This window comes from Ruditapes philippinarum, unplaced genomic scaffold (genome assembly GCF_026571515.1).
Source record: "Ruditapes philippinarum isolate M1 unplaced genomic scaffold, ASM2657151v2 ctg5602_1_1_1_1, whole genome shotgun sequence".
Lineage (NCBI taxonomy): Eukaryota > Metazoa > Mollusca > Bivalvia > Venerida > Veneridae > Ruditapes > Ruditapes philippinarum.
This window is the reverse complement of record NW_026861170.1, coordinates 118-17,613: the sequence shown is the minus strand read 5'-3', so window position 1 is coordinate 17,613 and position 17,496 is coordinate 118. Positions and strand designations below refer to the sequence as shown.

The 17,496-nt window shown below is 32.3% G+C and overlaps 1 protein-coding gene across 1 annotated transcript; it reads left to right on the top strand.

Moving 5' to 3' along the window:
• Nucleotides 1–10,806: 10,806 nt before the first annotated feature.
• LOC132714744 (ly6/PLAUR domain-containing protein 6-like) lies at nucleotides 10,807–12,727 on the top strand. Its single transcript, XM_060697664.1, has 4 exons — nucleotides 10,807–10,951; nucleotides 11,357–11,437; nucleotides 12,176–12,315; nucleotides 12,551–12,727. Exons 1-4 carry the CDS (start codon nucleotides 10,855–10,857, stop codon nucleotides 12,725–12,727), a joined length of 495 nt encoding a protein of 164 aa, XP_060553647.1. The 5' UTR covers nucleotides 10,807–10,854.
• The last annotated feature ends 4,769 nt before the right edge of the window (nucleotides 12,728–17,496 follow it).

Here is a 17,496-nt window from a genome sequence, read left to right as displayed (position 1 = left end):
GGCCCATTTTCGGAGTCTTAATCTAACAAAGTTGAAAAGATTTTTGAAAAATACTACTTAATGTTATACCTCTATAATTATTGACATTATCAAGGTCACCTTTTTTGGGGACAGGAACAATTACACCTTTAGTCCAACTATCTGGATAAATACAATGAGTAAACATAAAATTAAATAATTTGCATAATAACGGTGAAATAAACATCTCGGGGATTAAACAATCTATTCCACCGCTTTTACCACTAAACAAAAGGCTAAACAAAATATCAAGTTGTTCAACATTGATATTAACATCACTGTTTAATAAATTTTCAGCATCATCATTTATAAATTCGTTGTCATCAGAAAAAACATTTTTGAAATGATTGTAAAGTTCGTCTTTACTAATATTACTCCCTTTTGGCGTTTTTGATTTAAATTTTTTAATTTCTTTCCAAAACTTTTGGGGCTGAGTAGAAGCCAAAGTATGTAATTGTTGAAAACGAAAACGAGGCTCGAAAGAAATGGCGGCTATTTGTAACTTGGAGAAAATAGTATATTGATTTTAGTGAATTTGACGTACAAAAACTTTATTTTCTTCGAAGCACCTGAATAAAATTGTAACAAATCACTACAATAGAGGTAACAATAAATTATTTGGTGAATTCTGTGGTCTGGATTCAATTATTCAGTTCAACAATTATGTCAACAGAAGGCAACAAAGGAAACAGGGGAGGTAATGGCGGCAGTAAGTCAAAACAACAATCTGCACGGGAAAACCAGACGGACCAAGCATGTTACATACCACCTTATCCCCCACACCCCCAATACTCTGGGTCTAGTTTCTTTCCTCATACAAGTGGACATAGCCCGGTGTTTCGCCCTACGATGTCTCTGGGGTTTCCATCTTGCCCCACCCACGACAATACTCAACCAAATGTACTTGATCTAATGAATGAGATGAACAACCGCCTTAAAGCTATTGAGCAAAATGTTTCTAAAATTGAACCCATCGAAAAAAGTATAACTAAACTTACAGCAGAGGTGTACCAAATCCGTCAGGACAATAAATCCATTGAATCACGAATGAATGATGTTGAACTTTATTGTCAAACAAATAGCTCTATCACTGAACAAGCCATAAATGACTCAGAAAAAAACAATTAAACATATCGACATGCGAACTACACATCTTGAAAAACAGATTGAAACATTACTCAAACAAAACGAGAACCTTAATATACGTACAGTTGACCTACAAGCAAAAGTCTTGGAAAACAATCTCATTATTTTTGGAGTTGATGAGGCCTGTCCCTTGAAAATTGATGAGCAACATGTTAATAGCAATATTGCAGAAAAACCAAATGTTCGAGAAAATGTTGGAGAAACTGTAAGTAAACTCTTGTTTGATAAGGTTAAAAAAAACTCTACAATTCAAACAGAAGCACCAATTTATGCCCCTGACATCTAATTCAAACGCGTTCATAGAGTAGGAGACCCCAAAAAGCCGCGGAGAATAACCGACCTAGACCAATCATTGCTCAGTTCGATAGTTTTTGTGAACGGGAACAAGTACGAAAAGCTGAGACATTGTTCAATAAGTCACAAACTAAAATAAGAATTCACTAACATTTTCTGATGCAAATAGAAGATAAACGGAAGAGGCTATACCCGGCGTTACGCAAATTATCGGAACTTAAAGAAAAGGTAGTTCTAGTGAAGGACAGAATGTTCGTTAACAACAAACCATTTGATCCGGATCGGGGTACGTACTTTGATAAACACGGCACACAGAGAACACTTTCACGTCCCATTAACCCACCTAAATATGGCGAACAGCAAGGATCTTACACGCTCCGCCCTCTTACGAAACAAAACAACCACACACACTCCAACCAGCAAATTCGTACAGCAGGAAATACCCCTTATGCAAAGCATGTAATCGATTTTACAACGCCCAATCCTTACGATGTTCTTAGTGATAGACGCGAACAAACCAAGAGAAAAGAGCGTTCACCATTAGATAGTGAAATCGCTTCAAAACGCTTCACCAACGAGAATAGTGATTTTCAAAGTAATGCACAAATTGATTATGATAAACGTGTCTTGAATTTGGATTCGTGCTCAAATGACAGTATCGCCGATGACCAGTGCAAATACACGGAATCACTAGACGAACCTCAACCTCAAAACACCGGGGATAGTGTAACAGTCAATTATTAGGACAGGCGTGGAGAGTCATCTTTCTCCAATCGTAACATTACTTTTACACAGTCTTCTTTCAATGATAATTGTCACACGGACTATTTTATTCAATACCGTTATAATGAGTGTTTTTGTTTTTGTACATGTACTCGATGTGACGCATGTCAATCGATCAACAACTATAGTAAATTCAGTTCTTTTTGTGAACTAAGCTATTCATCGCTGCCTAGATGCAATATGTTTGAAAACAAATTATGTTTTTGTGAAAAAAATAAGTATATTCTTAACTGGTATGTAGATTATCCTTATTATAAAAATATTGAAATTGAACATAATTCATTAAATCAAAATCTGACACAACTTTGCCACAAACAAATTGATACTGAGGTTTTAAGTCACTTTTTTGATAATGACAATTTGATAAATAGATTTTTCATTGACTTTTTTGATGGCTATCATTATACAAATCAATATAATGGCGAAGATGATTATTTTCAAAACATGTGCCCGTCTGTATACTGTCGCTGTAAATGCATCGATTATTTTAGTCATGTTATATATCATACATGTAACTGTAAAATGACTATGAGATTAGTAGGTCAGTACTTGTGTATTTATTGTTGCAGTACTTTTGAAGTATATGAACCAGTGCTTAAACCCAATAGTGTTCAACATGTATATGCAAACCCGTTAACTGTAAATATTGACGGTTGTTTATTTGATTATTATTGTTTCAACTATTTTGTATTTTTCTGTTATTTTTGGATATGTGCACTTTATGTTTGGTTTAGTACTTGGTACTATCTCGTTTTTTATAGCTGTTTGTTTTCCATTTTTACAACTTCCGGCAATCTTTGCTTAGTTTTTGAAAATTTACACAAAGCGGCAATTTCTGTGACAGACCAAACTTATTTAAATGAAAATGTTTGTCAGAATGATAGAATCTTAAACTCGAATAACAATAATAATAATAATAATAATAATAATAATAATAATAATTATGATAATAATAATAATAATAATAATAATAATGATAATAATAATAATAATAATAATGATAATAATAATGATAATAATAATAACATACAAACAAATTCTTCGTGCAACTTAAGCCAATATGGAAATGCAGACGACTTAAATTCTTCCTTTACCGCGATAGCAAATTCCGACAGTCGTGAAACTGAGACATCATCCTTTGCACTCAAAAATATTAAGATTTTATCCTTAAACGTTTGCGGACTTAAATCAAAATTGCACTGCCCGGAATTTAACGAGTTGGTGAATGATCACAGTATAATTGGTTTTCAAGAAATCAAAGCTGATAATTTGGATCATATTGAAATACAAAAGTATGATGTATACTTCAAATATCGAAAAAGAAAAACCAGAAGAAAGTCTGGCGGTCTAGCTCTAGCAGTTAAAAAAAATCTATCCAAATTTGTTACAGTCATAGAATCTGATAATGATCTTGTATTATGGTTTAAGATATCTAAGGTTTTATGCAAATCTGAAACAGACATTTTCTGTGGTGTTGTGTATATACCACCCGAATACTCGGACTATGCAGTTGACGATCCTTTTTCCGAAATTCAAGACGATTTCAATCGCCTATCGGACAATTACTCATCGTATATATTGTTTGGAGATTTCAATTCACGTACAAAATCAACTGAAGATTTTATTACAGTCGATAGACGTTTTTTGGAAAACCAAAACTTAAGCGTTCTTTGCGATGAATTTGATACTGAAATGAGTAAATTTCAAAATGCACAAAATGTAAAGCTATTACGTTATAACACCGATAAACATAATAACAGTTACGGTAATAGATTTATTGATTTTTTACAATTAAATAATATGTATATATTAAATGGTCGAACTTCTGGCGATTACACCGGAAGTACTACTTGTAAAGGTACCAGTACCGTCGATTATTTTATATGTAATTCAAATCTGTTTAAAAATGTACTCGATCTTACTGTTAAAGATTTTTGTCCCATTTTATCAGATGCACATAATCCTATTGTTTTAACATTGAATACTAACCAAATTGAAATTGTTGAACATGTTAATAATACTGAACCATCTATTAAATTATGGGACAATAAGAAAAGTGAAAGCTTTTTACAGAAATTTGATATAAATCTTATAGAGGAATTAAACGAAAAACTTGACGTTTTGAAAAATAGCGACAATTTTAATCAGCAAAATGCAGATGATTTAGTTACAAATATCTCCTCACTATTTCTTAAAACTTCTGAGGAAGCATTTGGCTATAAAATTAAAAACAATAATGAAGTAGTAAATAACAATAGCTCTTGGTTTGGATATCAGTGTAGGAAAGCAAGAAGAAACTTTCATAGAGCGAAATATTTATATAAATTAAGAAAAACTGACGAAAACAAATATAATCTTAAAGAAAAAAGTAAGATATACAAAAATACTATGCGTTCGTTTAAAAATAAACATTTGAATAGAAACATTGATAAATTTCGCAAATTAAAAATCAAAGATCCCAGGAAATATTGGAATTTACTTCGTAATAATAACAGTCAGTGCAAAACGGAAGCAAGTATCGATGAAATGTATGAATTTTTCAGAAATGTTAATTTTTCAAATGATGGAACAATTAATGACAATAACACATTTGATCTAGAAAATAATGAGCAATCAAACCAAAACGAATCTATCAATTGTCCTATAACATATGAAGAGATTGATAAGGCAGTAAAAATGTTAAAAAATAATAAAGCATGTGGGTTAGACCAAATAGTTAACGAACAAATAAAATGCTCATATAGTTTAATGAAAGATACGTATTTCAAACTTTTTAATTTAGTATTTGAAAAAGGTGTTATACCTGAAATGTGGACTATTGGGATAATAAATCCAATATATAAAAACAAAGGTGATGCTAGTAAACCTGAAAATTATAGACCTATAACACTTCTAAGCTGTTTGGGAAAACTTTTTACCAGTATAATAAATAATAGGCTTACTACTTATGCAGATGAAAATAATATAATAAATAATAGTCAAGCAGGTTTTAGGAAGGGGTTTTCAACCACAGACCAAATTTTTGTATTACATCATTTAATCAATTACGTTAATAACAGTAAAAATAAATTATTCTGTGCTTTTATCGATCTCAAACAAGCCTTTGATACAGTCTGGAGAAATGGTCTTTGGCAAAAACTCTTTAATCTTAATATAACAGGAAAATGTTTAAATCTCATTAAAAACATGTACGATAACATTAAATCGTGTGTCAGAGTTAACTTTGAAGTTTCAAATTTTTTCCCTAGTAACATAGGCGTACGTCAAGGAGAGAACTTGTCCCCTCTTCTTTTTTCAATGTTTTTGAATGACCTAAGCGATTATTTTGCAAATAGTAATGACACTATGGGAATCACGGTACAAAATGACCAAAACGCAGACGAAATTCGTGATTTTTTAAAGATATTTATATTTCTTTACGCTGATGACACTGTTATTTTATCTGAATCGGTTGAAGATTTTCAAAAATCATTACATTTGTATGAAAACTATTGTAAAACATGGAAACTTACTGTAAATACATCTAAATCTAAAATCGTAGTTTTTTCTAAAGGACGACAACAAAACTATAATTTTATCTTGAACAACGAAAGATTAGAGGTAGTTACGGAGTACAAGTATCTAGGAGTTTTATTTTGTAAAAGTGGATCATATACTAAAACTAAAAAGCATATAGCATTACAAGCTACTAGAGCAATGTATAGTTTAATAAGAAACTCAAATCGACTTAGTTTACCAATTGATATCCAAATAGATCTTTTTAATAAAACAATAAAACCTATTCTTCTTTATGGGGCGGAAATATGGGGATATGGTAATAAAGAAGTGATTGAACGAGTCCAATTAAAATTTTTAAAGTATATTTTAAATATGAAAAAATCCACCCCAAATTATATGGTGTACGGAGAAACAGGCTGCCTGCCGCTATCTATTGATATAAACGAAAGAATAATCATGTTTTGGGCTAGATTAAAAAAGCACGATGTAAATAATCATCAAAAGAAATTGTCGTCTCTATTATACAATATTACATATAATCTTTCAAAAAACTTAAGTGAAAATAATTTGAGAAAAAATTTCCTTGGATTGCAAACTTAAGACAAATTTTTATAAATTGCGGTTCATGTAATATATGGGATACACACAATTTTGAAAACGAGAAGTGGTTGAAATTAGCAATTAGACAGAAACTAAAAGATGTTTTTCTAAATGATTGGTATTCCGTTATTGAAAACTCTAGCAAAAGTACATTCTATAGAATATTCAAAAAAGAATTTAAATTCGAAAAATACATTTTATCAACTCCTAACCCTTTTCTTCGTTACATGATAAAATTTCGTACACGAAACCATAGATTACCAATAGAAACCGGAAATTGGGCCCGAATACCAATCAATCAAAGAACATGTACTTCTTGTAACAATAAAATAGGCGACGAATTTCATTACTTATTTGAATGTGTTTTGCTTAATGATGAAAGAAAGAAATTTTTGAAACCCTATTATTATAGACGTGCAAATACATTCAAACTAGATCAACTAATTAATACAGAAAACAAGAGCGAATATTTGAAATTATGTAAATTTGTTAAAACAATAATTTTAAGATAATTAAAATTAGAATTTACCTCATATGTGATTACTTACATTTCAAGAATTACTTACATTCCAAGACTATTACACGAATATTTCACAGATAAATCATTTATTACCCATTGTAAAGTGTTTGTTTGTTATAATATTTGTCTAAATAGTATGACACTTTTTTCATTTAGCTTATAAGTATGAGTCTAGAAATGTCATTGTAAAGGTTTAAAATATTATGTCGTACATAATTGTACATCACTTGCCAGTTGTTTATATTATTATTTCTTTTCCCTTTTCCTTTTTTGTAACTATTCTCATCGTTTGTCGATAAATGAAAAGAAAGGTAATATGAAACGAAATTATACCCTTAGAGAGTGTCCAAATTACGTGACTCTCCACGGTTTTTTGTGGTAACATATTACTAAGAACTTTAACAATTTGTGGTTTTGAAACATTGTTAATTGAACGTACTGCAGTTCAGCAAATGATATGAATAAATACTCTTTCTACGAATTATTTTACCACTCAAATTATATAATTATACATTGTACATTTGTTTAAAGAGCCTCTACTAACATTGTATTTATTACTAACCACATTTATTCATGTTAACATGAAATGTGTGTAATAAAGGAAATTTGACTTGACTTGACTTGTTGTTTTTGGTTGGCCTTAAATGTAGCACGTGCCTTGCGCTTAACCAATCGATATTTACGACGCTTTTCAATGAGCAGTGCACCGTTACAATTGGTTCTATTGTTTTTATAATGCTTATTTATTGAGCGAAGCTCACGTCTAGCCGTTTCACATTCCTTCGTGTACCAAGGACTCTTAAACTTACGGTTATTTGACCTAGACACATTAAATGACCTTCCAAAAACGCTATAGGCTTTTTCATAAAGAATAGATGAAAATTTATCTACACCCGTATTAATATCGGTATCATCTGAAATTATGCTATTTACGATTGACTCAAGATTTGTATATTCATTTTCTATCAAAGATTTATATTCATAGCTTCTATCATCATTCCAAATAATTTTATCAATATTTATTTTGTTTACATTATTCAATGTTAGATCACTGTTACAACATAGGTTAAGCTGTATAGGTAAATAACTAGAGCAGGTATATAAATCATGTACAATAAAATCACTTATAACGTGGAAAAAATCTTGCGACATAAGAACGTAATCAATCATGCTATTTCCAGTTGACGACATAAAAGTATAAACTACCAACACCTGCATCATCACCAATACGGCCATTCACAATTTTTAAGTCGCTGCTTACACAAATATCTAATAACTTCTTACCAGAGCAATTAATCATTTTATCCATAGAAAATCTATAAGGAATATCATTTATGCTAACTTCCGATTCATTTTATCTAAAGTTGAAATATACTTATCAAAATTATCAGTACATTCTAAAATATCAGACCTTTCACCACATCTAGCATTAAGGTCGCCAATTACTGACACTTTTCCATATTCACTATATTTACGAATATAATGTTCAAGTGATTCAAAAAACCCTACTTCATGTGACATAAAATACACAGAATTGCTAGGAGGGATATATAAAAAACATATATATAAATCATACTCAAAACCAAAAAATGTTTTATCAAGTTTGACCCATATAAAACCAGTGTTATCACATTCTACAATAGAAATACCGTTATTCAATCGCTCTTTAAATAGTAGGCAAATTCCACCGTGTCCGCGTTTAGATTTAATACTTTCAGGTCTGGGAACATAAACAGAATCATATCCTTTCAAAGAAAAAACTTCAACATTCTTTTGCCATGTTTCACTAAGAAAAATGATATCAAAATTTTGGACCAAGTCTAAAAAATCTTCATCATCTACGCAAGAATTTAATCCTCCCACATTCCATGAAATTATTTTCAAATTGTCACACTTTTCTCTGTCCCCCTATTTAGAACCATATAATTCATTATCAATATAAAGTTTATCCCTGACAAGAACCGCGCGTTTTCCCTGTTTCCTAGCATCAATCATCACTGGTATAAGTTGCTTCCGGCGGTCTTTCACTTCCGGTGGATACTGATCTGCTACATTGTAATCTGTATGCTGTAATTTAACATGTTTAAGTGACTCTTTAATCAAAGATTTTGATTCTGAATCAAATTTTGCAACGATGGGCCTAGTTTTGCCTGATATAAATTTCCCCACTCTATGTGCACGTATTATGTTAATCTTAGAACGAGGATCATTAATGCGCAGGATTTTGTCACAGAAAGTGAATACCTTATCAACACAATTTTCATGATCACTTTTTACGACAGAAGAAAACAAAGCTGGTGCACTAATACTACCATGTCCAGCAGGTTCATGGAAATCATCAGACGTCGAGATTGTAGAAGTCTGGTTAGTAGAAGTGTTGTCAGTGAACCCCGTAGAATCCGTCACGGTTGATTGAACACCGCCAAGAGGAGCGGGATTGAACGTAGTACCCTCGGCAACTCCGAAGAACAGGAGATTATCTCGCATAGAGCGACATTTCAAATCAATAATATTTTCGTTACATGAATCGTTTGCCGACTTTAATTTTTCATTCTCAGCAGTCAGAAATTTGACATCACTACGTAATTGAGAAATATCGCCTTTATTTTTTTCGATAGAACGTGCCGTTACACTATCATACTGTTCGCTTATAAAAGCGTGACTACGTTCAATCTCGTTGAAACTTTTGATCAAGGCTGTTTAAGCGTTCCGTTTTTTTTCTCGACAGTTGATTGAATTTTATTCAATTGGCCAAGTTTAGCGTCCATACTGTCCAAACGTTGTATAATCCCTGTAAAATGTCCGTATTTAAAATTGTTTACATTTTGCTGAGATAATATAGGTGATGTTTGATTTGTTACGAAAGGGGATGATGGATGATACAGAGAGCGGCAGCATAAAAGACTGACCGATACCATATTGACAACCTGTGCTGGAGAAGCTGCTTGTTGAAGATTTGGAGACTGAAAGTTTTGTTGAGTGTTTGCCGCCATCTTTCTCTTTGTTTCTTTGTTATCGTTCAACGGAGAAATATTGTCCTTTTTACGTTTTCTTGTCATTAGAAAACCAATAAAAGTCCGTATTATATATGAAACAGATAAATTAAGATGCCAGTAATGTATTAATTCATTGTAGAAACATTTATATATCCATATATATGTTCTAATCACCGATTTTTCTAACTATCGAAAACATTTGAAAAAATACGTCCGCCATTTTCGAGCATGCGCACACTATACAGTTTATAGTATATCCCCATGTTGTATTACCATGTACCCTGGGAAAGAAATAAAGAGATCTGTTCTGTTCTGTTCACGTGCCCCGATACCGTCATCACATTGCCCTTTGTAGTCACCGATCTATTTGATAATTAGACAATAATGTGTTTAGAGTGTTACTTTTAACACTAATTACACGATAAAGGCATAAAGTATATAAGTACAAAATAAATAAATAAATACAAAGCCATACTGTTATTTTGGAACAAGCATTCATGCCAGGACTTATCTAATATACTAAAACAACTTTATACATTAACATACAACTTTATTCTTTACCTTGTGCTTCTCGTGATTGGATTTAGTTCAGGATAAAACACCTTTAAAGGTAAGAAATTATTTTTGATTTTCGGCTTCGGCTGTTGTATTTTTATTTCTTTATTCGGTAGCTCACCTAATATTATTATTAATATTACTTTTGAAAGTTTTCATTAAAATTTTGCATTGCCTGGTAAATAGTTTTAGTTTATACACTTTTAAGTACTGGTTCTTGTAGTTTTGTTTCTTTGTTCGGTATTTTTTCTCTGTCATTGGAAGTTTTCATCAAAATCTTGCACTGTCTTTGAAAATAGTTTTAGTTTATACACTTAAGTAAATATACATCATAAGTAAATATACATAACATGCATCATTTATGATGGAAAGAATTACTCGTCTGACCTTCTTGTCAAATATCGTATGTTTTAAGCACACGTTTTGTTTTTCAGATTATAGAAAATGACCTACCTGGTGAGTTTTGCTTTGGTACTTTTGGTTGTCATGACGACAGGGACATTTGGTGTACACATCCATATAGATTACCGGAACTTTGAAGGTGTGTATCATTAATTTTATTGGTAATAATGCTTACAATTTTTCCCTGATTAGGTTAAATTTTGATCGGAATATCGGAAAAGTAAAGCTTTCAAATCTGTATAAAATAATATGTGCACAAAATATACTGAAAGAGAAAGGATACTAACTAATGTTCACCTTAAGTGATGAATCCGATTAACAAGACTGAAGTGTCTCACACGTGTAAAATATAATGTATGAATGAAAAAGTTCAGAATCGGAGTTTTCTTCGAAGCTGAAAAGTAGCCATAATACAACATATTCTTTTAATAAAATCTTACTGCTACACAGTGCTTTTAAACAGCTATATCATAACAGAGACATATATACATAATATTTTAACGTCTCTGATAATAATAACAATGATGTTCATCTTTTTTTTCAGCGTTGACATGTTACACGTGCCCGATGAAGAAGGATAACGAACAATGCAACAATTGGGCGCCTAACATACCATGTCCATTCAGTAAGTACATGTATATTGTAACCCGTGCAATGACTCAAATATTGAATCTTATTGGCGATCCAGTCCTTTATGCTTGGTAGGCTTCGTGCTAAAACTATATACATGGATACAAAACATTTCAGTTACACAGACTATGATGTTTCTGATAACCTGAAATACAATAATTCATGTGTCCAATAAAAAATTCTTTTAATATCATTCATAATGTAAAATTGGTAATGCTCAATTCTTTAAAAGTGTGGTGCAGTTTTTTTTTATAATTTAGTTTTTCTATATTGTATCATAGCCATTTTTCATTATCAAGTATTGATCTATCACAATTATAATAGCCAGTCTTTTGAAATATATTTCTGCTTAGTTTAAACATATTTTATTTCTCAGAATGTTACAATTTACAATATACCCAGAGCAATTCAAATATTCTTTAAAAAAAAAAAAAAAAACACTTTAAAAACAGTATTAGAATGAAAGACACCATGTCGTTTGAAATTCTTCTCCTTTCCGTTTCAACTCGACACTGAGAAAAGCATAGCGTCACTTTAACATTTTCAATAATTACCCAACGTATAATAACTGCATCTGAACTTATTTCAGAATGTGGAGGGTATGATTGCTTTTCAATACATGGCAAACGTATTATCTCAGAAAATACCATTTTACCATTTTCACAAATCGTATAATCATATATTGTTGTTGTAAGAAAAATCTTAATTAAATGTATACATTTATATTCTTTAGGACACACGGTATGCATGACTGTGCATCGTATAAACGATAGAACCGGCGAAAGTATACAAGTCGACAAAATGTGTGCCATGCCAGACCAGTGCAGCAATGATCACGTAGGTTGCAAGGCAACAGGTTTAGAAGGAGAAATCGTAAGTTCAATCTCAAACATTATATAAATGTCCATTAAACTAATTTATTGTATTGTACTGTTAATTCGTTGTGTTCTCATTCCTTATTAGATCAACACCAAACCCTGTTCAAATGAAACGCAAAGTTCCACAAAACATTTCCAGAATTTATATATGTATCACAAACATACCAATTAAAAGTATCACAAACATACCAATTAAAAGTAAACCTTTTATTTTTTTATTTATTTTTTAGGAATGTATCTCGTGCTGCACAAGATCTTACTGCAATGTCGCCGTACCATACAACGTCACCACGTCACAGACACTGTCCGCTTCATTGATTCGTTCAACTGCAAGTCACGTGACAAAAGTGGGCTGGCTTAATATTACAGTTACGTTTGCCATCTTGATAATTTTAAGAATTGTATGAAGTTTAATATACAAGACGTCAGGAAAAGTGCTACAAAATCGTTTCATAGGTGACGAGAGTCATTTTTAGCGAACATTTTGTTTACATTGGACTTCTATGTTCAAAAAGTTATTAGTCAAATTGGACGTATGTTCAGACCAGACTGGGACAGATTTTTTTGTTCAAGGTTTTAAAGTCTAGTGCTACTTGAGTTGAAGACATTTATAGGTTTTTATAAATGATATTATAAGAATAGTTTGCATGTATAGTTGTTTGCAAAATAAATTTATGCAAAAGGTTAAATTAGAGCATAAAAGACCCACTTATAGAAACTGTTTCATGATCACAGGGCAGACTTGTAATAAAACAGCTGAACGGAGATGCATGATGTATATTATACACGGAGAGACTTTTTTAGACAATGACATTCGGAAAAGAATGAAATAAATAAAGTTAAAATGATTGTTTGTTTGTTCCTTTTTCTTTCATACCAGATTTAGCTAGAATAGTCGATGAATGTGTCCTACTCACCATGTAGCGTTATATAATTAGTTTGCGTGCGCCTCCATATCTTATTTATCACTAAACTTATTTGAAAATTTACACATGTCTGCAGGCCAGTATGACTATCCAGACAATAAGTTCTTACATGCATTTGATACATACATGTATATATTTAGTTCATTATTTTTATGCATGTACATTTTTCTACATAAATTGATTATAACAATGATTGTCAGACTTTTTTTTTTCATTTTTACCTAAAAATAGAGAAAACGGAAACCCTTAATAACGCCCCCCCCCCCCCCCCCCCCCCCCCCCCCCCCCCCCCCCCCCCCCCCCCCCCCCCCCCCCAAAAAAAAAAAAAAAAAGATTTGCAGGCTGATTTTCATTGAGCCTGTTCATGCACGGTTCTGGAAAGTGCAAATTACCGTCCATGCCCCCCTAGCACCGGCTTAAGCAGATCTCAACATTTAGATATGAAAAATATGGAATTTTTGGAATTAAGAAAGATCTGCACAGATGTGTTCATACAGCGGTTATCATGGAACCTTCAATGTGACACTTTCGTGTGCCCTAAAGGAGAAAACAATGGGCCGAATTAAATAAAATGGAATTGTCAAAGGGTATCTGATCTTATAAAGCCTGCGTATCACAAATAAGACTTCAAAGAAAATTTAATAAAAGTAGGCACCATACCCTAAGGGCAATTATACAGTAGTACTGGATCCACCCAAGTCTGGAACCACCCAAGTTGACAAATAATATTTTCTAAGGAAAATTCAAGTTCAAGGGGAGATAATTCTGGAAATATTGCTTGTAGAGTTATGAACCTTGTCACATAAGATGTAGTTGATGAAAACAGTATCACTTAACCATTTAAAGGATGTTTTAAAGGATGTTTTATGTCCCAATATATGATTCGTTTACTAGCTAAATTTAATAATGTCGAATATTTACTGACTAACAATGTCTGCTAATAAATAATATTGATTTATTCAAAATTTAGTTAATTATTAAATTTAATAATTTTTCTAACAGAGATATATTCTATTTTTTCATACCATTTTAAAAACCATGGTATATACAGTCGACAGAATTACATGTAGAAGAAACAAAGACATACTGAAAATGTTTTGTATCTCCCTGACAAAAATGATATTCTCATTCTTTAATGTTCGTGTTGCAAGTTTTATGTATATAACTGATGCATTTTCAAAATATACTATACTATACTATACCTATACCTATACCTATACCTATACCTATACCTATACCTATACCTATACCTATACTATACTATACTATACTATACTATACTATACTATACTATACTATACTATACTATACTATACTATACTATACTATACTATACTATACTATACTATACTATACTATACTATACTATACTATACTATACTATACTATACTATACTATACTATACTATACTATACTATACTATACTATACTATACATCAACCACATCATATGTGACAGTGTTTACCTATTTCCCCCAGAATTATCTCCCCATGCATGAACTAAGATTTTATTCCCTCAAAAAATGTTATTTTCTACTTTAACTTCTTTATATCTTAAGGTATCTACTTCAAACTTCAAATATATGTCTAGTCTGAAAATTTCCAGAATTATTTCCCCCTAAAACTTGATATATTTTCTTTATTTTGTTAAAGGTCATAAAACTTAACAGCATGAATTTTCTGTTCTTTGTTGAATTTTATAGTGACTTAAGATAAAAGTGACTTAAAATAGTATTTTATATGGAATTCAAAATACTACTTTGTTTACATTTTGCCACCCTTCATGTTTTTTTTCATATTCAGCTCTTTTTTCTACCAATGAAAAGCATCCATAATGCTCCGAATCCATTTTTATAATTATTTAAATATATTATCTACTTATTAACATTATCTTGCCAAAGAAAATAATATTTATCACCGAGGCATGATATGCCTTAGATATGCCTATAATAGACCATAGGCATAAAACCCTTTTTTAAAAGAGGTTTGTAGAACTCTAAGTTGATCGAATCACGGATCTTAAATTCTTAATTACTTTGTAGATCTACACATAATTAAATCCGTGTTTGAATGTACTGTACATACAGTAACGTAGATGTCTCGATTCTTCCGGTGTTACTGTATTTTTTTTTGGTAGCATCAGGAAAATGACGTTTTAGAATCAAGAAAATTATGTAATACTATTCAATCAAATTTGAGTTCTACAAACCTCTCAAAAGGGCTTTTTATCCCGAAACCAAGTGCCTATGCCCCTAGTCTGGTTCCCGTCGTACTATAAAATTTAGTACGGAGAGAAAAGGGCAGGTAATCCAGACTACTATGCCCCCAATCGCAACTACTCGGCCCTTTCCGTCAGTCTTCGGATAAGGACCTCGAACACAATAGTATGAATACACAGAACGGATGCGGTATTTCGGTCTAACCTATAGTCTGTACGTCCCATTAAAAATGGAAATGAACTTTTGCCTCGTGTGAATTAACAAAACGAGGTTGAATAAAAATTAAACTATTTTTGTAAACTAAAAAAAAGTCACCCTCGAGATTTTTCAGGATTTTTCTCTAAAGTGTCTAATTTAAAGCGGTTCAATGATCTAAGCTGTTACAAAAAGACAATTATATTAAGCCCGGGAGAACTTTTCTCCCTGACGAAGCGAACGACGATTTGTAGAGTATTGAACCGCCTTGCGCTCCATCTCTTGCCCTTTCGCTCCACTACTTTCGAAAAATATCGATTTACAAATTTAAGAAATCCTTCAGGAGTAATTTATTTTGCACGAAGGACAAGTTCTTATTACGGGTTGATAATTTACTAATACACTTTTTCAAGAAATCCGAAGGGTATGGCATTTCTATGGTCGGGAAGTTCAATATTCTACAAATCGCCGTTCGCTTCGTCAGGGAGAAAAGTTCTCCCGGGCTTATATAATTTTCTTTTTGTAACAGCTTAGACCATTAATTTGAAGCCTAAATCGATCCTAGACGGAACTACATTTTCCGTTTTTCGAAAAAATACAACTTAAATGAATATCAAGACAAAAACATTAACAATACTTACAATTAGGCGTTTAAATCGGCCTTCCACTCCACAGACGCTTGGGGGTCAGATCCTGCCCCCCAACGTGATACGCCCCTGTAAACACTCTACCAAAACTATTTTAATATTTAAACACGAATTGTACATCTGTTACAACGATAAAAATGGTTTTCAAACAATTTTACGTATATGAAAAAAATACCGTATACCATCAAGTCTCAATAAAGTACTGAGACTTGATGGTATACGGTATTTTTTTCATATACGTAAAAATTGTTTGAAAACCATTTTTATCGTTGTAACAGATGTACAATTCGTGTTTAAATATTAAAATAGTTTTGGTAGAGTGTTTACAGGGGCGTATCACGTTGGGGGGCAGGATCTGACCCCCAAGCGTCTGTGTTCCACTCTATCTCGGAAATGCCGTTCGCTCGTTTTACCGTACACCACAATTTTGAAGTGGAGTGACAGTTTGCCGGGCGTGAGTACACAAGAATGATAATTATTCTGCTCTACTACATAAACATGGCTCTTGCAACAAGTTACATTATTATATTTAAAAACCTTCTGAACAAGTTAACATGTCAATTCAACACAATGATATTTGGAGATACCTTATCAATATATTTAACTGTTTTTTGTTGTTGTTTGTGTGTGTGTGTGTGTGTGTGTGTGTGTGGGGGGGGGGGGTTGTTTTTTGTTTTTCGCCGTGACAATCGTATTGCTGTATTTCCCAGCAATTTTTTACTTTTTATAGATCAAACTCCTCACAGTGATTACCTCCCTTGGCAGAATTGTGTACTGATAAGGGGAGATCACTGCGTAGGTTTCAAGGTTTATTTGAATACGTCAGGGCCCATATGGGCATGTGACAACATAAAACAGTACATACATACAAAATAATACAAAATGGCAAATAATATGTAAAAACAAAATACTACAAAATGGCAAATTATAAAGAGATTTGTTATAGATAATAGCCGAGGCAGTTCCGAATGCTATGCCCGATGTAGACTGGTCCCCTGCGAACTTCTAAAAAGTACTTCATCTTGGATGGGAACCATAATAGGACAGGGAACCAGATTAGATGGTGCTTCTATCCGAAGTTTGACGGAAAGGGCCGTGAAGATGCGATTGATCCAAATTTTGACGGAGAGGTCCACGATTCCGTACTTATTCCGATTGTACTTCCGGAGGCATGAACGATGCATGAACG